We start from the raw sequence: 27,038 nt of genomic DNA, 5'->3' as shown, positions 1-27,038 counted from the left end.
CATACATGGTTTCATGAGAAATCTTGGAGCCAGTATGTTATTTCTTAAAAAACATAGCATACAAAAATTAGATTATCTGTCACTATCAGGTTACAAGACTCAAGTTTAAAAATATCTTTTTCACCACGGCCTAGCTTCGATACAACTGAAGTGATAGTATAATAGGAAAAACAGAGAAACTTGAAAAATGCTTTCAAATGTAATTGTAAATCAGAATCTTACTTAGAAAGATTTTGTGACTGAAGAAAATGTTTATGATATTGGATATTTAAAGTAGATACTGAATGGTCTATTACCTAAAATGCCAATGGTTTTCAAGTTTTTAAAGCACAACCAGGCAAGGGAAATGCATATGCAAAATTGTTTCTTAAATAAAATACAGAACCTTAATCAGAATGAGCCAAACAACAGATGCTTTTTATTTTAACAATAAAATATTTGCACGGGTTTTACAGCTTTTGAAAAACCATTTTCCTTAATCCTCCTAATTCATGGCAATGCAAAGAACCATGCTATGCTCGTAGCTGAATATCCTGAAGTGATGTATTGTGGGAAACAGTAAAAAAAGAGTTTTCTTTAAGCAAAAAATAACAAGATACTATATTTGAAACCTATCAAAGATACAAAGCAGAAAGAAATAATTTTTTATATTTTTGTATTTTCATTTCAGGAAGAACCCTCTTCATGAAGGAAGATCACTTCAACAAGACTTCAATTACTTCCATACAGTAAACCAATTCAGAAAAACTTTTAGTGCAGTAACAGATCATGTACTGCTGCAACACAGACAGGTGGCTCCTTGAACAGCTATTTACAACAATGAACAACTATTGATACCACTGCTCTGATCTAAAGGCTACTGAGGCTTTTGAAAGACCCTCATTTAATGTCAATGAGTTTGCACCAGAGCCTGAACAGACATTCATCTGAAAAGCACTATTTTATTTTGACTGGGAAAAAAAACAGGTTGGTGGGAAATTGCCACTACACCTCTCTATAAAGAGCTGACAAATGTTATTTCAAACATTTGGAGATATATTTCAGGCAGCTCAAAGATGCTCAAAATGGGCTCTGTAGCACTAAAATCTTATATACAATTCTAGGTCACAAGGGGTAACTGAAAGGTCTGATAACCTGGCTAACAGGATTTAAGAACCTGGAAAAAAAGCCTTTAATAGAAAGTGGGCTTGTGTACACAAGAATGCAAGAGAGGGAAAGGAAAAGAAATGCTGAGATTATACTGTGAACACAGAAATTTCCGAGACAGCAAAAATTCAAACTGGTAAATCTGATGGACACAGCACTCACTAGTCAAAGCAGCTCAGATATAATGCTGCACAATAACTATTAAAAGTAATCAAACAAGCCAATTTTACTGCATCTTTATTAGCTGTGTGCATAAAGTGCTGCTCAATGCTTCCTTTGCAAGTAGCTCAGCCATGCCTGCCCATGGGACACACTTAACTTCACCCTGATGGCAAGACAAAAACCCAATTAGCAACACATGATGCACCAAAACTGAACTACAATGACATCTGTGTCATGGCAGCTACAGGCAGCTTTGTACAACCACTCCCTTTTGCCTAGGAAATCCTAACTCTGGCTTGTAAGAAAATGAAGTCAGAAGCATCTGATGGCAGCACAGACAAGAGAAACAGAAAGGCCTCAGCCAGACAGCACCCCCAGAATAACCCAGAGCTCAACTGCCCAGCACAGGTGCTCCCAGCAGCCCCTGAGCCTCGAGGGGCTGAGATGCCTACCTAACACAGTGCCAATCTTATTGGTCAGGACAGAATCCGTCTGATCCAGCCAGCCTCCACCACTGAGACCTTCCTTAAACTTAAGAAGGATGGACTGATTGCTCAACAGGACCACGAGAATTCGCATGGCTGCCGTGACTGTGGTGGAATGAAGATGTTCTTCCATAAACATCATAATCCAATCAAAACCCAGTGTCTTGACCAGTTCTTCACAAGCCCTAAGTAAAGGAAAAGATAAAAGTCACATTTTACAGCATTTAGTGTTCCACTAGACAGCAAAAATCAATGTCCTCCACTGCAGGGAAAACCTTAAGAGCAAATTCTTAGTTAAGTTTGCTACAAACAAGTAATACCACTTTACAACTCTTTACATGAAACAGGTTATGTGCATTTGTTTAGAAGAAAGGAAGGACTAAATACAGCTCCTGGAACTAATTCCATAGCGTGAGATTTCTCCAATAGCTACTTATGATAACAAATATGGAATTCAGAACTGAAATCATCTTGAGCAAGAAGTTTTCACATAACTTCTTAATGAACTGGAATTAAAAATGAAGGAAGATTGTTTCTTTCTTTGTTTTTATTATGGGAAGAGTTACTTGGGAACATTTGAATGTGTTTTTTGCAATTTAAAGGGGAATTCTAGGGTTGATGATCTTAATGATAACCCCTACTGAAGCTTGTGGATCTCAATCAAATGAGAAGCTGATAATCCCACTTCTCTAAAATCAAAAGTTTTCTCTTGGACAGATTTTATTTTTCTATAGCCACACATGAAGTTGAGATAAAACAACAAAATTAATAATGTATCCCATTTCTACTAGCATACCCAAGAGTAATTAAGTGACATCTGCATAAATCATTGAACATTTCCTGTAAAATGATGCAATACAACTAGTGATTTGAAGGGTGACTGTATAATTCCTCCCCTTGAAATATTATATCCTTTCTCTGCTTCAAGGGTTTTTTTGTACTTACTGTAAATTAACAGTTGTCTTTTCTTTAGATGTATACAGAAGTTTCAGAAGTATATCTAAAAGCCTGTTCCGCAGTAGAATAAGATTAGCTGAAACAAGTCCTCCAAAGTCATCCTCTGTTCCTAAATATTGAATAAAACCAAACAAAAAAAGAGAGGCAAAAGCAGGATTTTGGAACTTGGGCATTTTAAAGGCTATTCATAAATTCCATACATAAGCAAATACAACCTGACCCCCCACTCAGGCTCCAAGGAAGCTGTGCTAAAGTGCAAGCAGCGTGTAATATGGTGCTGAGAAATGTCTGGTGCCTCCTTACCACTGTCCCACAGACTTCAGGCAGCTTGAAGACCAGGTAAAAGAGAATGATAGCTAGCCTCTCAGACAATAATCTGAACTGAGGTGGTCATTATCTGTCACACTTCCTTCCCATCCCTCCCTTCTCTCAAAACTGCAAAACATGGTAATTAAACAAACATTTTGCATTTTGAAAGCAGAGTGGTTCGGGGGGATGTGGAAATTGTAAGGAAGTGACCCTAATACTTCCTAAATCCCTCCAAGTCTAAGAAAGAGAGAGAAAAATTAGTCTCCTTTTCTTTCAACACATCCCAAGCTCATCATCAGTTGAAAAACACATTTACTGCAACCAAGGCAAACCATGCCAGCTCAGGACTAACTTTACAGCTATTTTGCAAACCCCTCTTCCTGTAGCTTATGCTGTCAAAAGAGGACCCTGCTTTTATGTTATTAAAAAAAAAAAAGGCAGCACAGCTTGAGGCAACTTTTGCAAAAATGAAGACAGACAGATAAATAGAAAATTTCTGGGCCAAGGTTTTGTGCACAAGATACAGACTCAAAGGATCTTCTATAGAAATCCAACAAAAGTGGTGAACTCCACTAGCTTAAAAATCTCATGCCTTTTGCCTCAAAAGCTTCTTTTTTTATTTCTACTACACCTTGAATTTCTCCCCAATGTTCTTCAGTCCCCTATGCAGGCAAAACCCAGCTCAGGCTGCTGTTAGCATGGGGGAGAAAAACTGAAACGAAACTCATGGCCTGTAGTGGGAAGACCAATCAGGATCTCGCTCCAATACCCAATACCCTCGTTTTCACTAAAAAGCTCAAATTTAATCATCTTTGAGGCCCCCAAACCAAAACTATTAAAAAGGAACAGGTGAGGCACAGGACGATAATGATGAATCCCACTGGACGATGGAATGGTTTGGGCTGGAAGGAACCTTGAAGACCCCCCCTGCCATGGGCAGGGACACCTTCCCTGACCTTCCTCTGTTTGCTCAGAGCCTCATCCAAACCAGCCTTGAACACATCCAGGGATGGGGCATCCACACCTTCTCTGAGCAACCTGTTCCAGTGCCTCACCACCCCCTCACAGTGAGGAATTTCTTCCATATATCCAACCTTAAACAACTGCCTTTCAGTTTGAAGCCATTCTCCATCACCCTATCACTACATGCTCTTGTGAAAAATCCCTCTCCAAAATGTGTAGACTGCCCAAACCTTGTTTTTTGTGACACCAGACCAATATAACTAAAAGAAGAAATATCTCTCTCACTTGTCCCTCTGTCCCACTATATTCCCAAGAGATGCAGAAACAGAGGTTCTTTGGATAATCCATCTATTCATTTGGCTGACATTCACCATGGGACTAAAACATTTCTGTTCAGCGAGACAGATTGAAAATGCAATTGCACAAGGCAAATAAGGGTAGAAATGGTCTCAAATCAGTTCAATGTAAGAATTATTGAAGGATGGTAACATTTTTTTTTGCCTAAAAAAAGGTTACTAGGCAGTCTTAGCTAATTCTTTCACTTCTTTCACACCTGGAGGGCTGACACACCTAGCAACCAGTTATTTGGTTTTTTTTTTCCTTTTTTCACCAAGAAGCAGAGATACACAGTTGATTGAAGGGAGCAAGTGGAGGAAAGAGAACAAAATCATGAAGTTTTAAATGAAGGAAACAAAAAAAAAAGTGTTTTGCTCTGCTTTGCACTCAATACTGAAAACTACAGCCCCACTAACTGGCACTCAGGTTATAACAATATCATAACATTGTTCATGGCACTATTTATACATTTTTTTTGTATTCAAGCTCAGAATACAAAAATGTATTTTATATATATATATAATGTATTTTATTCTACTGCTTCTGAGTACTGCCAACACTTACCACTATCAAGCTTTTCTTCATTGTTGATTTCCATGACCACAAATTTCTCACAGACTGCAAACGTAGGCAAAGTGGAAGAGATGAACTGTCCAAACCTTGATGTATACAGAAAAAACATCACTCATTGATATGACAGATGCACTCTCATCTATCAATAATTCACCTTAAATATAAAACCATGACACCAGTGACAGAGAGATACCCAAAAATGTCAGCTTCCTCACATCTGAAGATTGATAAAAATGGTCTTCATTTAAAGTCACTGGCCAAAACACAAATTAATTTGTAGTAATTAATAGAATACTTGCAGACAAGATAAGGAACCCTGAAAATGCTAGGATTCAGGAAAGGGAACTGGGAGATACTGCTGAGTCCTAGTAAAAGGAACACCTCAAGTTAAAGGAGAGCAAAACATTATTTTCAACTCCTTACAGCTGAAAAATTAGTAGATCAAAACAGTGGTTACTCAACTCTGGAAGAACATTTATGCCTACAGCTTGAGGTTATGTAACACAGGGTCATGGTTTTCCATGACAAGACACTGATGTACCACTCCAAGAAAGGAGATGCAATATATTCCTCTTTCCTCTGCAGCTAACCTGAAATGGCCCCTAGCTAGTGCAACTTCTCCCAAGTTATGCAACATTTTTCATTCTTTATTTCCAGGAAGGAGAACAGAGTACACTGGTCTACAATCTATTCTGTAACCATTAAGCATAAAATGAATAGTTTTATTCTTGAATATTTTTCCCTGTATAATTAAAACAAAGATGGGAAAGATACTCATGTTGACGCTTCTGATACCTTTGATTGTACTTAAAAGTAAGGAGCTGAAAACATGACTATGCATATGCAAAGAGCTCCTAAACCCCACAATATTTTATCCATTTCCATTATAATGAAATAAGAGATGAAAAAAATCAAGTTATCAAGGAGTTAAACTATTCTTAAAGCATTTCAAATACTCCTGTACATATGAATTGCAGTAACTAGTGTAATTTTCATCAGTCAGAATTAGTAGCACTATATCTGACATCCTTAAATACCTTTTTATACAGTGATGATTAAGAAAAAATCTGGAACTAAACCTCACATTCAAGACAGTAATCAAAACTGCATTTTAACCAGAATTATCTTCTTAGCCCAAGTCAAATAATATTCAATGGTATTCAGGAGGAATGCTTAGTGCTTTACATGAACAAAAGGGGCTGCTCAGCACCTTTATTTTCACCAGTAGAATATTAAACCAGTTTGACCATCCAACCATGCTTGGTCAGATACAAATTGAAAATCACATGCAAATCAAGGGTTCAATACATTGCTAATGTCTAGTTCAATCTAGTTCATAGAGAAAAAATAAAATCAGTACATGAGCATTCCATGTCACACAGTCCTCAGCAGTATGACCATGAAGTACTTTTGACCAAGGTAACAGAACCAAGAAAGACAAAATGATCCAGGTGTGGGCTACCTGAGTAGGTCATAGCTGCTGGGGAAGCCCTGAAGCAGAAAGCTCAGCACATTGCTAATGGCAGCAATAGTGGGCTGGGACAGGGACATATCTCGAAGAGTCAACAGCAGTCTTGGGATGAGCTGGAATTCCCTCATTAACTTTGCATTCTTTGCTGCTTCACTGGAAGAAGAAAAGAAATGAGATGGTTATTTTAAATTGGAGTATCCTCTAAATATCATCTAATCCTGTAAATCCCATTACCAGGCTTCCATCAGTTCATACCTTGACTCAGTGAGGAGTTCAATGAAGTGCTCAAATAATGACAGATGAAGCTCGTAGGGTGCATGAAGCCAGACCTGAAATACAGAAAAAACAGTATTTTTTTGTACACAAATCAACTTGTAGGTTAAAAACAAAATTAATAAATCAAAGGTTATGAAGGTATTAAAATCAGTCATATACATGACTGCTTACCTGGGCATGACAAACCACACATCAATTCAAAAAATGTTCTCTGTAAGGGTACCATGCTAAAAACTTATAAAGGGATATAGACAAAAGGTCACACACCTTTGTCTTTTTGCACAAACTTTAAACAGACAGTGCAATGACTCCAAAGGAGCTATTGGGATTTACAAGGCTGTGCTAAATTTATTTTGTCTAGGTGAAGGTTTATGTCTTCATAAAATTAACTTACTACCTTCCTCTAAGATTAAAATCAAGGTCTTCCCTGATTTTTTTTTTTCCTAGCATTCCCGACATTTAAATTATTTAGATTCTTTACCAATATCCCCAAAGTATCAGTTGTTCAATCAATAGAAGAAATAGAAGACATAAGAGCCAGAAAGCTCACGGTTACAGCTGCAAATCTTAAAATTGATATGCTATTGAACAACTAATATTTGTGCTTTGTTCAATAGCAAATCAATTTTTGTGTATAAAACTGGCTTAAATGAAAAGCTTTCTAGTTTTTGCTTTTCTCCTAATCTTATAATTTAAAATGATGAGAACAAATCTTTTAATTTCCCTGTTCTGCATGAATAAGAACATCTAATTTATCCAAACCAAGTGATATGTTTGGGTCACTGATTTCTGAATAAAGTAAATAATTAAAACAATCAAAAAACTGAAAAAACAACAGCCATAATCTCAGACTTTCTTCCTAAATAGGGTTTCCAGGAGTGCTTTGAAATACTCAAACAGACATCTAAAAAAAGGAAATGGTTAAGTCTATTAAGTTATTTGTGCAAAACTGACTTGCAATATTAAGTCAGCAACTTATAGCTGGCTTAGCAGTGGTAATAGGGTTTTTACCTTCTTACTTTAATGTACATGAGTCAGAATTCTTTTAGTTAGTCTATGTCAGGTACAGATAATGCCAAAGGAACACATACCTAAGGGTAAGTTCTGGGAATCTTTTATCAGCCTATACTGCATTAGCATTTCCCTCTGAAATTTGCTACTTTCCTTACTTTAACACAACATTTCAGTATTTCATAGGTTAGGCAAACATAATTTTAACTCCCTTACTAATAGCCCTGCAGGAGATGTATGATAAAATGATTTCCATGTGCTATGTTGAAAGTTTGCCTTCTACTTTTATTTTCAGAGCACTTTTCATGCCTTGATATAAGTACTGCAGTAGAACAGAGAGATGAAAAGAAATTAAGGAACAGAAAACTACAGAATGTTGACTTCTAAAACAACAAATAGCAGAAACACCTGTGGCACCCATCCATTGTTTGTGCAGTGACTCAAGCCATTTCAGCAGGAAAAGTTAGCAGTAATTTTGCTGCTCACCTGCTTCACTGTACTATATAACAAATAGGATGTTCTCAGTGTAACAGCCTAATTTGCTACTGCTGAATATTTGAGGTACACTATCAGCATCTGACTTAATCACTATCCAGCACAAGAACCACTCTCCTGTGCAGCTCTACATACTTCAAAATCGCAGAGCAGGTCCTGGAAGGCAGCAGAGTTTGGGATAATGGATGTCTCGTGTCCGCTGTCAACAGTTCCCACCAAGGAAAAGGTCAGGTGGAGGATGTGGCTGTTCAGAAGGGACCGTTTCTTTTTTAACAGCATTGCCAGCAGCTTGAACAAGTAAACAGAAAAGGAATTAGTCCTATGAGCACACAGCAATGTTGTCTAAGCATGCTGGAGAGCAGATGAAATGCCTGTGCCCCTTTTCAGAAGGCCTTTAAAGTATGTCTGCTGGTTGATACTCTTGATGAAAGAGTTTGAAAGTGGCATTGCAGTTCATTACAAAAGTGGCATATCCAGGACACTCTCTAGTTCATAAAACATCTGTTTACACCACAGATAACATCTAGGCCCAGAGGATTAGGGACACACACACTGCTCTCAGCTCGCTGGCAGTCAGTCAGTGTAAGACAGAACATCCTTAAGCAGTTATGTTCCTGAACAGCAGTCATGGACATGGCAGACAAATTGAGCAGGCCTAGAGCCCTGCATGCCCAAATGAGAGGTATTCTGGCACTGAAAAAAAGTAACATAAATATGAATAAGCCTCTTTTTTTCTTGCTATGCTTTGTTCCCCAGGCATGACTGCAATCCCCACTTGTGCTCTAACTTATAACCTGGGCTGGGAAAGAACCATTTGCCAGATTTACTGTTATGGTCTCTTCTGAAGCAAACTTGTTTAAACACTCAACATTCTGGCCTGTTCATCTTTACCATACTCATTGAAACACTAAAAAAACATAGATTTCTGGGAATCTCCCTCAAACCACACTATTTGCTGATCTCAATACAAGTGGAATGTAAAGTCATTTGTGATGATCCAGTGACTACTCATGATACAAGAAGGAGACTGTCTAGACTTGTTTGCTCACAGTAAGCCAAGGTCTGCACCAGGCTCTTTGGAATGATACCTTTTGATGTATCTGCACCAGGCACTACCATTTCAAGGTTTGTAAATACACAGTCCAAACCACAGAACTTTCCATTTCAGTAAAGCAACCTCCATGAGAAACATAAAACACATTGCTCATGTGAAGACCTCTTCGAATCAACAAACCAACCAATTGCCTTTTCCCCATCCCAGTGGAGAATTAATGTTTTCAGCTTGAAAGGAAACAGCACCACTAACTACAAAATCCACGCAGTCTCTTTAAAAGGATGCTTCTAGGAGTTCACTTGTTTGGGTTTTTTTTGTGTATCCTTATCCTCTCTCTTGCTGGCACATCAGAGACACAAACTCCTGGGCTTGCAGGGGTGGGTTCAAAATCACAAGAAAAGCCTCATTCAAATATGACAGTTGTGCTCTTTCGTGATGTTACTGAAGGCTCAGTTTCAGCAATGCAGCTAAATGTGCACAACGGCTTAGCAAAAAACTTTTCACCCTCTCCTTTAAAAGACATTGTAAATAATTCATCTATGCTAATTAACCAAGACCTCAAGAAACTTTTAAAGAGAAACTTGGGTTACAACACAACAAGAGATTTCCATGGGAACTGTGATGACAAACAGTGAAATTCAATGCAATCAGCCTAGTCTGTTTTAAGACCTTTCTTACATACCTGATAACCTTTGATTCTTTCCATCTCTTTGCTGGCCAGTGGATTGCTCTTTACCACACAGACCAAGGCTTTCACAGCTGCATACAACCCTTCCACATCTGATGCCATGGCTACAAGTCCCAAAATAGCAGCAGCCCCACCAATGTACTGAAGTGTAGTGGCAACAGGTTTGGGGACAAATGTTCTTACTCCTGAGCACAGACAGAGAGAATGAATTAAAATATATTCAAATCAAATTTTTGGAAGAAATAATTGTGAAAATGTGGAAGCAATTTTCATTTTAGCATTACTTGAATTATAAAAAGAATGTTACTAGAAGAATTATGACACCTTAGAAGAGAAAGCAAAGGAAATATATAACAATAGTTTATGACCTAAGGTAAAGTAATTGAATATATTTTCATATTAATGAATCATATACTGAAACTAGCATCCATGACCATGTAAGCAAAAAAAAAAGTTATTAGTAAATCCATAAAAAATAAAGATGTTCAATAAATACAATGCACCATTAACATTCATCAATCACATGATTTACTATCTAGACCTAAGTTCTTACTGACAAGTAATTAATAACTTTAAAGCATAATAATTCTTAAGAGCTCAACTCACCCAAATACCCTATCAAAGCTGCACCAATGGAGCGTGCTGGTCCATTCAAATGTCCTGCTGAGTTATGTAGCAGCTTCACAGGTGTGGCATTTTCATGAGAAGAAATTGCCAGCTGCAGAAAACAAGAAAAAACAGCAGGGGTTGAAGGGAAGAGGTTATTTTTATGCAAGCCTAAAATTCATAACTTACAAATTTTCCTACTGTGATCAGGAGTAACATAAAACAAATCCAGATTAAGCCTTTCCTTTCAGCAGAGATGCTCCATCCCTCTGACCACATTGGTGGTTTTCCCTGGATTCACTCCAACAGGGCCATGTCTTTCTTGTGCTGGGGACCCCAGAGCTGGATGCAGCACTGCAGGCGGGGTCTCACCAGAGCAGAGGGGCAGAATCCCCTCCCTCCCCTGCTGCCCACGGTGCTTTGGATGCTGCCCAGGACACATCTGGCTTTCTGGGCTGTGAATGCTCATGGGTGGGTCATGTCCAGCCCCCACTTCCACCAGCATCTCCAAGTTCTTCTCAGCAGGACTACTCTCCATCTGCTCATCCCCAGCCTGGATTGGTACCAGGGATTGCCCTGACCCAGGTGCAGCACCTTGTACTCGGTGTTGTTAAACCTCGTGAGCTTCCAACTGACTCATTTCTATGGGCCCACCCAGCCCTGGAACTCATCCAGATCCCACTGGATGGAATCCTGTCCTTGAAGTGTGTCAATAGTATCACTCAGCTTAGTTTCATCAGTGAATGTGCTGAGGGTGCACTTGATCCCTCTCTGTCATTAATGAAGGTATTAAATAATACTGGCCCCCACATGGACTCCTGAGGGACAGCACTTGTCACCAATTTCCATTGGGACTCTGAGCCATTGACCATTACACAGTGCATGCAACTGTCCAACCACTTTCTCATACATCTTAACAGCCCACCAACTGAATCCATATTTCTCCAATTTAGAGAGAAAGATGAAGTGGGGGACTATGTCAAAGGCTTTACAGCAGTGCAGGTAAACCACATCTGTAACCCTCCCCTTATCCACTGATGCAGTCACCCCATCACAGAAGCCCCAAGATCGGCCATCTAGTGCCTAGAGGAGCTGTGAGTTCTCAGTCCCTGGAAGCATTCAAGGTCAGGTTGGAATACATTTTGAGCAACCTGACAGAGTGAAAAGTGTCCTTGCCCACAGGAGGGGGATCGGACTAGATTGTTCCTGGCTGCATTGAACAAATTGTCTTGAAGTAAGTTAAAAGAAAAGAAAAAGTCATACACATTTACTGCCTGACTTCCCAACATACCTGCTTGGCAATAGCTTTACTATCCAACTTGTTGTAAACTTTCCTTATTTTTGCCACTGTAAATGAAGAAACTGACAGTGCATAGAGACCAAAGGAGACCTTTTCTTCTGGTACCAAAGATACCGGTGATGGATTGATTCCTTCAGACTTCGAATCTTTACCTTAAAGACAAAACAGAAGTTCCCTTCATTAATGGCATTGTTTTTCTTTTAATTTGAACAGTAAAACCTTAAGCAACTTACACTGCAAAAAAAAGATTTTGCAAATAGCTGAGATGTGATATTGTCCAGCCTAAAGGCTGTAAACTTCCCTTCTCTTCTGAAGGAAAACAAAGCAATCAAAAGCCAGAGAAGCATTTGGTAAATCTGCATCTTTGCCTGTGACAACTGTTTTTTTAACATTTTGATAGGAAAGCTGCCTTGGAATGGTATGAGAGACACAAGATTCAAATAGAATATATAACTATATCTTTAAAATTTTGTATCCTTTCTGATTTCACTTTCTACCGATAAATATTGCATACAGTATGAATAATGACTTTTCTAACTGGTTTAAAACCAAAGTGAGTAATACAAACACTACTACTATATCTCAGCACAAGAATTTGGATTCCTATCATACTCTTCAACAGCAGCTACTAATCTTCTTCCTGTGAAGAGCAAGCTTTTCCTCCCTGCTCCTGCATACTCTCTCACCTCTTCTGCCAGTACGCACACAAGAATTCCAGCCCAGACAGCCCAAGTTACCAGGTGCCACCTGACTTGTACTTACATGGGACATAAACTGCTTGGAAGCTCCCGACATAATTGGGTCCCAGCTCGTAAATGGTGCTGACCCCTGGGGCAGGCAGCACTTCCTCCAGGAAGTGTGTGGGGCCCAGGCGCCACACCAGGGAGGAGAGCTGGCGCTGGGCGGGTGGCGTGCCGATGTACGCGTACACCGTGCTGACCACGGGCGGGTTGGCAGAGCCAGAGCCACTGGGGCTGCTGTGGATGTAGTGAAGCTGTGAGGGAACAAAGCACAGGCGAGTTAGCGAGGGAGCAAGGGTACCATGACAAGATCAGAAATTTTGTCCACAAATCATTCTGCAAGCCAGATGAGATACCAAATGATTGCTATGTGACGGAGGGTATTCCGACAATGTACTGAACCAGACAGTGAAGAATGTTAAACAGAAAGGAAATGTGAAGAACAGAAGTGACTATCAAAAGACAAAGATGTGTATGGAAATACAGGAAAACATGATAATTCTGTGCCTAAAGAAGCTGTATCTTGATTCTAAAGACATGGTGCACAAAGTCGTGTTGTTTCTCCCTTCCCAGCCTTTGGAAATTACATCATTTCAAGCTAAAGTGCAAATGTGATGAACTAAATTCAGTAAGACTTTTCAAATGGTTAAACAAATACACTAGTAAGATCCTGGCCAATATATAAAGACAATAACCTCACAGGCCTTTTTCTATTTACATTGTAAAAATTCTGTTAGTAGCTATAACATGTAGCCAGAGAGATGGCCAGAGAGACACTCGTGTTACAGCTGTCAGCATAATATAATGTAGTCCTCCTCTTGCAAAAGCAATACTGGGAGGTAAACTTTGAAAGTCAACATGCTGTTTTACCTACAGCAGTATGATAACATTAGCTAGTTTAAACCCCACACCAGGTTATGCTTTATACCTTAAAGCCAACACCTGCCAGTTGTCAAAAGATGTTTGGATATCCGTTACAGCTTGGGAATATTTTGTGCTCAGGGACAGGCCCACAGTGGTCTTCACTGCTCTCTGCAGTTTCTTCCACCTAACAATGAGGTATTGATCTTTGCAAATAAATGTGGTGTTTGCTTGCTGTTTTTTGTTTTGTAGCTTGGGTTGGGGTTTTTTTCTATTCTGTTGGGGGTGACCACCTTTTGGACGTGGTGGTGGTGGTGGTTGATTTTGCACTTTTTTCTTGTAAGGTTTTTTTATTGCACAGAGAAAAAAAATCACTCAAAGCAGTAAAAATGAGAATTGAAAGATTTATTTTACCTTAACAGTGTTAACAAGCTGTCCATCGAGGTAGAGTGCAGCTGTGCTGTTCTTCAGCATGCCTTTACTCATGACCAGAACTAGGTGATGCCACTGGCCTTCCACAATGAGGTCACCACAGCGGAAACGGGCACAACAGGGAAGAATTTCATAAAATGATGACTCCTCACTGAAGTCATCAACTAAAGGAAAAGCATCAGTTAGTGGGCACCAGCAGAAATGTTACAAGAGCTTAAAAATCTCAAGATATATTTAGACTTTTGACAATTGTATTTTACTTCATACCTTCTCCGCTCCCTTCAAAATTTCAGCTGGAATTGCTAGATGGCTCAAGGTTTTACTTTCTCTTGCTGCCATGCAAGTTACAGAAAGATCTTTTATTGTTTTCCTGAAGAAGTTTCTACAGTAGCAGTCACCAAGAACCAACAGACGTGTCCAGAAACCCACAGAGCTATTTTTCACCTTTCTCACACTGTGGAGAGGATGATAACCATACTCCCACTTTTTTTTTTATTCCCACTTTTGCATCACAAAAATGACCCTTACTCTACTTAAAAGCTGTCCCAACAGAAAGAAAAAAAAGAAAAAGGAAATTGCCCAAAACCCAGGGAATGTTTCAACCATGAACTTTTTCACATCTCTCTTCACTCTTTCATACTGAAGGAAAAGAAACCATTAATCCTCTTAGCACAACAGCTGCCTGCACAGGGAGAACACTCATTTCTTTAGAAACAGCACAAGGAAAATGTTAAAGGTAGAGTATTTAGAACTAACATTCAGATACGAAAATAATCTCAAGTTCTTTTTCTTAGCCAAACATCTCTAAGCACAATTCTTGCCCTCAATCAGGGTCCTTAAATCACCCAATTTATTCTTACAAGAGACTATCAGCACTTCCAATCCCTGCGTTGCACACAGCACCTCCAGTCTCAGTTCTTCAGGTCCCTACCTGCTCAGCACTCAACAGTACACCACCAACTATGACTTAGACACTACAAGGTAGCATTTGAGTGAAGCAAAGTGTCCTGGTTGAAGTAAAAAAACGGTCTCTATATTCAGAAACCTTCATATCTTCTCTGACAAAGCCTTTTCAAATCCAATCTCTTTCAGGGAGTTTGATTATAGGTGCACACTAAACTAAAACATATGAACTAGCACTTCAGTGCAGCTAAAACAGTGTGAAGATAAACTTTCTTCATTCCCTAAGAATTTGGTCCTCTGAGAAAGAAAGCACTGTCAGTATCTTTGTAATTTAGGCGGTTTAATTCCTACTTTACACTATGGGTTTTCAACTCCCAAGTTTCAGATTTTGAATTTGACTTCTGCCAAGGGAGACTGCTGCAGTTAATGATGTGAATGTCTGTTTACAGATTATTCCTTACTTTCATGGTAACAGTCCGCTTAGTTCCTTGTGAGAGTTTTTTAATAACAACAATGGTACAAATTCTGTATTAGTGCTGCCTACTCAAAAGTAAAGAACAGAAGCAGGAACAGTTTTTGACAACCCTTTGGGCTGGTCGGTGAAGAGCTTAGCCTGAAACACATGCAGAAGGCTGCCCTGCTCCTCTCAGCTCCTCCACAGACTCAGTGTGCAACAGCCTGTCAGAACCAACCACTTTTGGAGGCTCTGATGGAGGACAAGGCTAGAGACAGCTCATCCTCAAGCCCCTGAGTGCACTGATAGCTCTCTAGCAAATTTATTGATATCACCAGCTTCACTTAGATCTTCACTACACCTCCTGTAATTCCTCCTTTGGTCACAGATACTGAATGGAGACACAAACTGTTTCTGAAAACTGACCGCAGCATTAGAACACGAAGTGAATGACTGCTTGCCTTCAAAAATCCCTCCAGTACTGGGACTATCCAGACTGAAAAAGCCTTCAACCTATTAGTTTACTATTTCCAAACTTCCACAAAGCAAAGACAGTTAAAATTTGCACATCAAGACCTCAAAAGATGATGTCTAAAACAAATGACACAATATAAATCAAAGGCAAAACCTTTCAAAATCAATGATGTAATCCCTCTCTTGAATACTTATTACCTGGGGTTTTGGCAAAAATTTTTCTTTTATATTCAGAAATCAAACCTTCTTTGGAAATTATAAAAGCTCCATAAATTAATGTTTACATTTTTCCATTGTCAAAAAATGAGGAATTGGTGAAGCAGCAATTAAAGTTCCAGCACACAATTCTTCTGGATACTGGGTTTAAAGTAAACTTGATGTTGCATCCCTATAATACTGTCAGCATTAGCTGATGATGTGGCACAACTCCTACCATAATTCTGAAGCAATTCTTCTTTAGTTGAAACAATCAGTGAGCGGTCCTTTGCTGAGAGGACAATGGCAAGGCAGACGTAATGCTGCTCCGAGGAGTTGGCGCGCCGCACTACAGTGAGGAGTCTCACAGGATGGTTATTGGGAGGTGTACTAAAATGTTCAATGCAAAACCAAGTTGAGTAGCTTAAACCAGATGGTGGTGGGAAAACCCTTTCACCTAAAAATAAAAAGAAGCCCATTACATAGCTGCAGTTAGGATACCTACTTGATCCTGGTCCTTTTTTCATATCAGCTCAGCTAACACTAGCTGTGTTTTCTCAGATGCTGGAGAAGCCCCTGTTAAGGGAATATCTGTCTACCACATACATCTAACTCCACCTAATATCCCAGGATGCTCCCACTAATTCTATCTTACTATCTTACTGCAGTAAGCCTTCACCTTAGTTTTTAGACTTAACAACTAAGTGACCATGTTCAATTAATCCCACAGCTTTTAATTAAGCATTCCAGTTCCTGAAGGGTGAATAATCCACAACAACATGTAAAAGTGATGGCAGACAATTTAGCTGGGGCTTTTGTGATGGTGTGTGCAGCTACAGCTGTAATAAATGCAGTCAAGGATTCAACAGAACAAAGTCACAAGTACAGCATTACAATTCTCTCCACATTTCCTATGTTCTCTACACACTACGACCTCCACTTTTTCTTAATGCATCTGGCTTATTACTCATATATGTTAGTTGATTACAATTTAGCCTTCTACTTTAAGCTTTGCATTTTAAAGCAATCACACATTTATATTTTATATTGCTTTTCACTATCTTGGGGGCATCAGAAACAAATTTAGAAAAAAAGACACAAGAAGTTCCTGATTGTGGGTGCACAGTGTCCAACACCGTACTATCAGTTCATGGCTAATCAAGAAGTCTAAGAGAAGTAAACATCAGACACAAAACACTCTTTGTCACCAGTCACACTGGATACTCACCAGTTCCAATTCCGCTCACAACGGCACCATCAACAAGTCCTGTAGTGACAGCATTATTTGTAGGTGCATTGTGGGGAGCCAGACTTGGTAAGAACAGGCAGCTGTTAAACACAAGACCAGTAACACACTGGAGTTTATGGAAGTCAGTGTAAGTGGAGTTCAATACAAACAAAACATAGCTTAGAAAAATATACCATAAGCACACATGCTTGGTGACTTATGTAGTAATGAAAAATAGGAATTAATTTTCCAGATTGCTCATTGTGAGTCTAAAGTATCTCTGGCACAAAGAACTTTGGCAGTGTAAGCCTTTGGTGTGAAGGTATAGAGTCATGCCCATGTGGCTCCATAGCCTAAGATGTTCCCTTGTGGGCACCCTGCATCTTGCAGCAGCCTTTGAGTTGTTCTGAACTTTCTGAAGAGACTGGATCAGCTAAATAGTCAAAGGATCTGGCAACTGCAGACAATGGCATTCCTATCTAAAGAAAGTATGCTCTCAAACTAACATCATATTCCTCCAACTTAACTATGCTTGGTCCTTACAAGAGCCTCTGATGCACAAAGGAAATCAATGGAAGGAAAAAAGTTATTAATTTTTTTGTTTTTCTAAATGTATTACAGAAGCTTTCTTAGTTGACTTGCTGAAATTACAAGAAGTCACAACTGCATTATGTGAGTTACTTCTGGACATGTTACCAGTACCCACAAATCTCTTGAAGCAAACACAAAGAAAATTCATTTTGCCAGCCTATTTCAAGTTCTTAGGTCCAGACAATTTTCTTTTCTTCTCTCTTATGAAGGATGTAGAACGCAGATTAGAGTAACATTTGTTTACTAAAAAAATAAGTCTGTCCCTGACTGTGTTAGATATTAAGGGTAGATGGAAAATGGAAGCTACATCCTTGCTTTACAGAGCTGAAAAGAGAATGCAGACAGCAGCAGAGCTCCCAAGTATTCAAGTTTTACTGTTACATTTTTATAACCAAAAAGATCAAACATTTTTCTTAAACAGATGTTGAGAATGGTGTCATGCTTTCATCTTCTGAATAGTTAAATCATATTACATGATCGTCAAAAAAGTGCTTCACTCAGCAGGTGTTTAATTAGAGAGAGAAAAACAAGTAAGTGGTGCTAAAAGAAAAAATTAGCTAAGCATGATATCCAGGCTACGCCTCCAGTTAGTAATACTAAGCTTCTTTCAGTTCTCTAACTCATCATAGCTGCCTTGTCTGCTTCATTTGTATTTCTGATGCAATTTCACATTTTCATGTTTTTCAGCAATTTTAAGTGGGTCTCAGAATACCCGTGCCATCCAAATGTCATACGTAAATGACAGCAACCCTTCAAGGGTATGTTGGCATTCCTTTGTTTTAAAAGGGATGTGAAACCCAGAACTGAGAGGGTCCCATCAATGACACATACTTCTTTTTTTTTCACTTTCACACATGGCAAACAAGCATTTTTTATCAAGATATTAATGAATGAGAAAGTGGAAATTTAGTGACTTGAAGCATTCCTTTCTCCTCTTCAACGAGTTCATTTGTTCCTTACTTGCAAACAGTCTATTAAAATTTAAAAGCATTCCTTTGGGAAAGCAGGAAGTAAGCAAACACTGCGCTGTGCCCCACGCCACATGAGAGCACAGCAGGACCTTACCCAAACCCTTCCAGAGATGTGTCAAACTCGATGAACGCCGGTGTCACCGATGATCCGTGAAGCCTGATATCATGTGGGGTTGTCATGGAGACCAAACACTTGACTCTGGTCAGGGGCACTGTGCTCCCTTCTGCTGGCTTGAGCAGGCTCTTGCTTATCCGGTAGCGGCTGTCCTCGTGCGCACTGAAGACGCTGTCGGGACCCAGACCTTCCATGGAGGTGACCATGCTATCTACAGGAGAAGCCAAGAAACAACACAGCATTGCAATACAGCTTTGCAACAGGGTGGCATTTTAAGGCTGTTTATTTGGACCTTTCAAGTCTGGTGCAATAGCTAAAGTGTCCACAGACTGTCAGCTAGTTCAGCCTCTCATAAGATAACGAGCTGGGCAGCATTGCTTTGATTATAAAAATGTACAACCAAGGCAGAAAGATGGACATCTTGCACAACACGCCAAGGAAAGTTTGTGGTAAAGCCACGAGGCCCTCCCGCATTATCTCATGTCAGCACAGTGTCCTTTTTGCAGAGGCTCCTCTTTAGATGCATTCCTGCTACCTGACTTAACAAGCCAGGAAAACTCTGCTATGTGCTTTTCCTGATGCAGTCTCAGAGCTCTTAGTGAACAGAAAGTAAATTTAGATTAGGCAATTTAACATAATTTGTGGTATTCAGGAGGTAGCTTTGCATTCTCTTTCCTAGGCTAAAAACTTTCTAGTCTCACATTTTCATTGTTCTCATTGTTTATTTTTCCCGGTGATAATACTCTAATGCAAATATATATATATAAATAAATAGAACACTGGCCAAGAGATAAATTGAATCTCTTCTTCTCCCTTCTTTTAAAATCTACTGAACAAGACAATATAACACGAATTCAGTTAATTTATTTTGCTTATTTATTTCACGATTAAATGCTTATCCGGTATCACCTAAGACACTTTCTAGTTTCTTTTAAATATTTCAAAAATTTCAACTAAGCTATTTTTAATGTTATGTTACAGCCAGCCATATAATGACCAAGTTGACACACAGAAATAAATATCTTGTGCTTTGGAAACTTTTCAACAATTTCTTTGTATTATAATTTACTGAGACTCTCCTATACTACATGAATAGCTATTCCCAAGCTCTACAACTCATGGATAATAATAGGAGATTGAGCAGTTATTTTATCTGACACCTTAGTGAACCCATGCGAGATACTAACACAGATATAATTATTTGTTGTGTGCATGCAAAAGTAGCTGAGAAAAAATAATGTTAAGTAACTACAAATGCAGGACCTACGCAAGACTTAAAACAAACTACTACCATATTTAACAGTTACTTCCTAAAATAAAAACCTGCAATAATCTTTGCTGGATATATATTCAATATAAGTACTACATTCCCTCTGGTTTTACAACTTTTCCAGTCTGACTGTGCTGATGATTTCACATTCATACAAAGCTGGGGTAAAGCTGGGTTGTTATGAATGCTTATCTAAAAATTTTAAACAGGTATGCAATTGGGGGACATGAGTGAAACATAATTTACACACATTTTTAGCACTTCAGCACCTACTTCTCATTTCTGGTTCAAAACTCAGTGAGCTGGGTTTGTGCACTCGGTACTGCTTCAACAACTTTTTGTCCCAGGCTCCGCAATTCAAAGGATTTCCCAGGCGTAGAAATTCCCTAAGAAGGAGAAAAAAAATTCGGAAGTATTTTTCTCTACTTATTTGCCTATAGTGGCACCAAATCTAATAGCACTTTTTTAAAAAGTCAGTAATTGCTTGCAATAAACATAACTTTTAACTAAGAAAATTACCCAATGCATAATTACAATCCATAACATATTTGATCCATTCAAAACAATTTAATTTTGGAACACATGCTCTCAAAAGTTAACACTATTTTGAATAATCAAGCACTTTTGATAAAGTAATTTATCATAAAATAAAGCAATTTTGATAACTCCCTTCTCATCACTTGAAAACATGGCAGGAGGCTGCTGCATTCTGCAGGAGAACATCAGGACATTTGATGATGCATGTCCAGCAAGGGGAACTCTTCATGAGAGGCAGATCATAGGCTGAAGTAAGAGACTTCAGCTTTATTTTACCAGTGTGTCCTATTTGGCTGGGGGAATCATTTCACGGCTATCAGCACCTGTATCTCTAGATAAAAGTACTATCTCAGTACAGAGCTACACAGGCTCAATGTCTCTGCTTAGAGAAGCTTAAGCCCCTGTAATGTGACCATGAGCTAGAGGGCTCCTTGCAGAATCCCTTCTGACACAGCTACATGTCACTGAGGGGAACCGAGCAGCCGTCCTGGCTACAGGTCAGCCAGCCAGTGATCCATAGGAAATAATACAATTAAATTCCTTCCTACAGCTGAGATCACAGAACCCCAGGACAGTTTGGGTTGGAAGGGACCTTTAAAGGTCATTTGGTCTAAGCCCTCTGCTGTGGGCTGGTACTGCTTTCACTTACACTAGGTTGTTCAAAGCCCTGTCTAACCTGACCTTGAACAACTCCAGTGATGGGACATTCACAACTTCTCTGGACAACCTCTTCCAGTGTCTCAGCTCCTTCACCATAAAAAAGGTCTTCCTCAAGTCTAATTTAAATCCAGCCTCTTGCACTTTAAAACCTGTAGTGCTGCTCCTGTCACTACAGGCCCTGGTAAAAAGTCTCTCTCTGTCAAGATACAACCTATTTGATGAGAAAAAATGGGATATTGCGCTATCTCTACCACATCAGGTCACTAAAGCTCTCTACCACTGCCAGCCATTTAGACAGCCAGGGACAGCTGCAGGCCCCAGTCCAACTGAACTTCAGGGCTATCCTGACCTCAACACCATGGGCTGCAGAGCCTGGGAGGCCAGCCTTTCAAACATCCTTTGCAGTGGGGGATGCAAGGAGTGGTCCTCATCTGCCAGAGCAGCGCTGCATCTTTGCAGAAGTCGTGCATGGAGTCCAGCTTCACACATGACCTGCTGGTTTCTCTCTGTATGCACCAGAGATTGCAGGATGTTGGCCACTGCCAGCTGCAGATCCAGCGCATGCTGTAAAAGAGAACAGCACAGGGCTTGACAAAGTGCAAACTGAGGAGGAAAACAGAAGAAAGGCTTTATACATAATAATAGAAAGGAAACTAACATTAGCAATAAATACAGAAAATTAACTATACTTAAATATATGTGCATGCACTTGTGTGTTTTCAGGGTGTGTGTGTGCACATGTCTGTGTGAAGAAACACTCTGCACAAAAATAGGTAATTAGTTAGACAAAGGATTAGCAGAACTATAGTCAAGAAAAATAATTCAGGTAAGAATAGTTAAACTAACCTCTACTTTTCACCAGCAAAGACAGCCAGCTTAGAGGGAACTAGAAACTCTTATTTTTGTGACTATTAAGTTATTCCTAGTAACTTAGAGACATAATCATTTAGGTTGGAAAAGACCTTTAAGATCACTGAGTTGAACTCTTTACCCAGCCATGGCCTAGCCCACCACTAAACCATGCTCCCAAGTGCCACATCTACATGTCTTTTAAAGACTTGGATGCCTGGTGACTCAAACAGTGCCCTAGGCAGCCCATTCAAGTTCTTAACAACCTTTTAGGTGAAGATTTTCCTAATATCCAACCTAAACTTCCCCTGGCACAACTTGATGCCATTTCCTCTCAGCCTATCACTTGTTGGGACTGCCCCTCCCCTTGCTATAACCTACTTTCAGGTAGTTTTAGAGAGAGGTAAGGAACCTCCTTGAGCTTCCTGTTCTCCAGGCTAAAACACTCCCAGCGTCCTCAGTTACTCCTCTCAGGACTTGTGCTCCAGACCCTTCCTCAGCTCCTCTGCTTTCCTCTGGACAGGGTCCAGCACCTCATTGTCTTTCCTGTAGTGAGGGGTCCAGAGCTGGACACAGGATTTGGGGTGCAGGCTCAGCAGTACCAAGTACGGTCACTGCCCTGCTCCTTCTGGCCACACTTGCTGATACAGGCCACGATGCCATTGCCCTTCTCGGGCACCTGGGCACAGCTGGCCCATACTGCAGACCAGCATTCCCAGGTCTTTTCCAGCCACTCTTTCTCCAGCCTGCAGCACTGTCTGGGATGTTGCAACCCAAGAGCAGAGCTCAGCACTTGGCAATCTCACACAACTGCCGTCAGCCCATCAATCCAGCCTGTCCAGATTCCTCTGCAGAGCCTTCCTGCCCTCCAGCAGATCAGCACTCTGGCTGAACTTGGTGCCATCCACAAATTGACTGAGGGTGTACCTGATTCCCTGGTCTAGATCAACACAGACACTAAACAGATCTGGCCCAGTCCTGAGCCCTGGGGAGCACCACTGGTGACCATCTGCCAGATGGGTGTAACTTCATTCACCACCACTCTGGGCCTGGCCACCCAGCCAGTTTTAAATTAGCAAAGAGTCTACCCACTCAAGCCACGACCAGCCAGTTTCTCCAGAAGAATGCAGTGGCAAACAGTGCCAGAAGCTTTACTAATGTCCAGGTAAACAACATCCACAGCCTCTCCCTCATCAACCAAGAGGGTCACCTTGTCACAGGAGACCAGGTTAGTTAAGCAGGCCCTGCCTTTCGTAAAGCCATGCTGGCTGGGCCTGATTTCACAACTGTTCTGTACATGCTGCAGCACGGGATGTGCAATGATCTGCTCCACAGCCTTCCCCAGCACTGGGGTCAGACTGAGGGGCCTGTGCTTCCCCTGGACAATCTTGTAGATGGGCATCACATTGACTAAACTTCAGTCAGCTGTAATTTTCCTGATTAGCCAGGACTGCTGGTAAATGATGGAAAGTGGCTCAGTGAGCACTTCCACCAGCTTCCTCAGCACCCTTGGGCAGATTCCATCAGCCCCATAGATTTGTGAGTGTTTAACCTGGGTATCAGGTTGCTAACTAACTTCCTCTTGGATTATATGAGCTTCATTCTGCTGCCCATCACCACCATAACCTCTAAAAAACTAGAGACGTATGCAACACAATTGTCAAATTTATGTCATGAAGGCAGAAAGTTACCACACTCATGACCAGTAGAGACCAAGAAAGAAGAATCCAGTAATTCATGCAAGCTTTCAGAACCCTTTTTTTTTTTTTTTTTAAATAAAAAGTATTCTTGAGGGAAGACATCTCAAACAAAAATTCCATAAGCAACTTCCAAAAATGTCCAATAAATCCTTCATATTCAAAGACATTTTGGGTTGGGAATTGTACAAAGCAGTCAGTATAACTTAAAACTAGAACAAATTTAGAACTTTAACTAGAACAACTTTAGAACTAGAACATATTCCAGCTCCTTCAAACAGTGTGCATAGCCCAAGATATGATGCTCAGTCCTGTGTCCTCACAGTATGCATTAATACCTGATATATCAGGGAAAACATGAATTAATCACAGTGCTTGGAAACTTACATGATGGCCACTTCAGACCGTTCTTTAAACTTACATTACTAACAAGAGTTTGAAAGAGATAAACAAAAGAAAGCCCATGAAATAAAGCAATTTCTTCCAGATCTCTATGCCACCAGTTATACAACTCAGCCTGTGAAATATATTAGTTTTTCCGTACAAAATGAGAGGACATCACCAGCTTTCCTATTTCCCACAGCCATTCCTTCCCCCAGCAACTCCCAAAGCTTCAGACCACACTTTTTTTTCCCTTACCTCTGGGTGTGTTGCTGATCCAACAGAGGCCAGAAGATCCAGCATTGCAAGCATAGCACCAGGGTGAATAATGACTGCATCAGAGCTGTGTATGGATGTGGGTCCTGTCTGGAGCTTCACATCAGCTATATTTTTCTGAGGGCAAACAGGAGGTGTTGAAACAGAATGATATGTGTGCCTGCAGGACAGAAAACATCCCATGGTTACAACACCCAGCTATTGTAAGCTCTGCATTTTTCAAACAGCTGTAAAATTATATTGGCCTATAGATGTTACTCCTTTTTCCTTTCTCTTCCCTCAGTTAGACAAGTGTTCCTCTTCTCAAACCTTTTGGGCATATTTCCCTAAAGACAGCCTGGAGAGGTTTCAGTTTCTCAACTATTCTTGAATTTGGAAGCGTCTTTCCCAGGTGCTACATGGTTTCAAGAATTAAGAGATTGTTTTTATTGACTCCCTCTTTTCATTCTAGTTGTAGAGGTGGCACACAACAACTGCAGTGAGCAACCTACCACTACTGTTCTCTGGATGTGTGTCCCCTTTTGCTTTTCATTAACAACTGATTAGGAAATGCACTATCACAAAACTCCCAGCAAACTCTAATCAGCCTAGGGGAATAGAAGGGTGGTCTCTGTGCTCAAGCCAGCAATGTGTATGTTCTCAGTCCTTCCATGACTGCTACAGCCATTTGGTTTTACATGAAGATGTAAAACCAAATGGCTGTAGTCTGACCCAGGGAAAAGAGGATTTGACACACTGACTTAGAAGCAACCACTGGTGCTGAGAAATGCAGACATGTTCTTCATTGAAACTCCTGGAGGTATCAGTTTGATGCCACTCTTCTTTCAGCAAGGGTTTCAACACACAAACAGCATGAGCAGCTTACTGAACATATGCTTTCAAGATGGTGCTTTAGAAGCATAAGTGAGATTGAAAGACTCAGGCTCACCACAAAAAAAGAAAAGCAAATCACACAAGAAACCTCCAAAAAAACCCAAAAAACCACGAACCCAGAAAAACCACAACCCAAATCACCATAGCCCACAGTATTTATCATATGCTTATGTATAAGAAGAAATAGAACAAACTCTGTGTAAGAAATTTTTTTATGACCACGTATTGTCCTTTGTTTTACAACTGAATACAGCAAAACAAGAAGAGTTTCTTCTTATCATATCAGCTGAAAGAACTATTTCCTCTCTTCTGTTCTCAGTGACAGAAATTAACTCAAACTCTGACCCTAACACAAGCTAAGACTTTGAGACTGGCTGTTCCTTGCCCTTTAGACACTTCCAACAAGGCAATCTCTTTCTCCTGAGAAAAACAGGACATAGATGGGAAATGAGGAGGGCTGCAAACACAATTCTGCCCTAAACACAGCCATCAAGCCCAATCCCCCAGCAAGAAACACACCTATGGGAAGGCTGACACATCGGATTATTCAGCCTAAAACAGGACAACAGGAAGCACAGCACAATCTTCTGTGCTGGCTGGAAAACTGGTTCAATAAATAATGTTCCAATAAAAAGGTTCCTACTGAAAAGCTTTATGGCAGATCAGCAAAAACTTGGCACCTGAATGACCCAAGAGTACTGTTCAAAACAGAGTTTTTAAGAAAAATTAGATTACCAATGCTTTACGCATTTAGCTAATGCTTACAGGAAACAGAAAGTAATATGGTAATTCTGAAACCAACTGCTAAGAAAAAGATCTCCCTAAATGAATTTTTCTAGTGTTTTCTACAAACCCTTAGGCCATTAATTTTCGAAACTTCCCTGTCAACCCCACCATTATGTTATGGAAACATCTAGCAGGTAAGAAAGGCTTCATTGCTGCTTTTAAAATGAATGGAATTAAGAACAGTGTAACAACTGGTAATGCTATCACAAAGAGATGTTATCTCAAGCCTCTGCCCTGACTTACTGCAGAAACTGGAATACAGGCAATTGTTTCTCATGCATCCTAAAAGCACTGCTCTTCATCTGAAGGAGAAAACTGCACCCTCTTTCCAATGTCACCTTGAGCATCTCAATGCAAATTTTACAGGATGCAGTTAAAAAAACTAAATATCCATTTATATTTAAGAATTCTCATAAGTCTAGCAAAAGTCCACTCCTTAAGACATTCTGTCCACTTTTAAGTACAAATTTTACTTTTAAGCACCCTGATCTGCACTATCACGTTCACCTTGTTAGGTAAATTATGAGGTTAAGACATGATAGCACACAGAGAACATGACAAAAGCATCGCTCACTGTGAGTCACAAACATAAATATGGTCTTGGTCTCAAACCATCTGGACTGCAACATTCCACACAACTGAAAAGGCAGTACAGTCCAGACTAGGCTTCCTGTTAGCAGACTAAGGAAAAATTCTTTTTTTTAAAGCATATACTATTAAAAGTTTTTCACATAATTTTAAAATACCTTCTATTTTTAGTTTTTCCATATACATTTCCATATACATATACAAGGAGAAATTGTATCAATTCAGGAGGGAAAAAAAACCAGTTTGTAAAGATATCTCTACACAGAAAAAAGAAAAGAGATCTTACAAAATCCTTCCAAAATATTAATTAAATGTTATAGTTCTA

General features: G+C 39.8%; 1 protein-coding gene across 10 annotated transcripts in view; it reads right to left on the bottom strand.

The window, feature by feature from the left end:
* WDFY3 (WD repeat and FYVE domain containing 3) overlaps window positions 1-27,038 on the bottom strand; it is a 156,734-nt gene that overhangs the window by 41,420 nt on the left and 88,276 nt on the right. For all 10 annotated transcript variants that reach the window (XM_074540765.1, XM_074540764.1, XM_074540763.1 and 7 more), the window contains 17 exons: window positions 24,449-24,626; window positions 21,613-21,827; window positions 20,340-20,452; window positions 18,776-19,007; window positions 17,120-17,220; window positions 16,130-16,348; window positions 13,848-14,029; window positions 12,595-12,826; window positions 11,824-11,984; window positions 10,533-10,644; window positions 9,921-10,111; window positions 8,320-8,472; window positions 6,658-6,731; window positions 6,394-6,555; window positions 4,923-5,017; window positions 2,739-2,859; window positions 1,761-1,978 (listed from right to left, as the gene is read on the bottom strand). In XM_074540765.1, the coding sequence (XP_074396866.1) occupies window positions 1,761-1,978; window positions 2,739-2,859; window positions 4,923-5,017; window positions 6,394-6,555; window positions 6,658-6,731; window positions 8,320-8,472; window positions 9,921-10,111; window positions 10,533-10,644; window positions 11,824-11,984; window positions 12,595-12,826; window positions 13,848-14,029; window positions 16,130-16,348; window positions 17,120-17,220; window positions 18,776-19,007; window positions 20,340-20,452; window positions 21,613-21,827; window positions 24,449-24,626 (2,759 nt within the window). The remainder of the gene's footprint in view (window positions 1-1,760; window positions 1,979-2,738; window positions 2,860-4,922; window positions 5,018-6,393; window positions 6,556-6,657; window positions 6,732-8,319; window positions 8,473-9,920; window positions 10,112-10,532; window positions 10,645-11,823; window positions 11,985-12,594; window positions 12,827-13,847; window positions 14,030-16,129; window positions 16,349-17,119; window positions 17,221-18,775; window positions 19,008-20,339; window positions 20,453-21,612; window positions 21,828-24,448; window positions 24,627-27,038) is intronic.

Source organism: Zonotrichia albicollis, chromosome 5, assembly GCF_047830755.1.
Source record: "Zonotrichia albicollis isolate bZonAlb1 chromosome 5, bZonAlb1.hap1, whole genome shotgun sequence".
Classification (NCBI taxonomy): Eukaryota; Metazoa; Chordata; class Aves; order Passeriformes; family Passerellidae; genus Zonotrichia; species Zonotrichia albicollis.
Note: the sequence above shows the minus strand (reverse complement) of the source record. Positions and strands in the feature narration are given on the sequence as shown.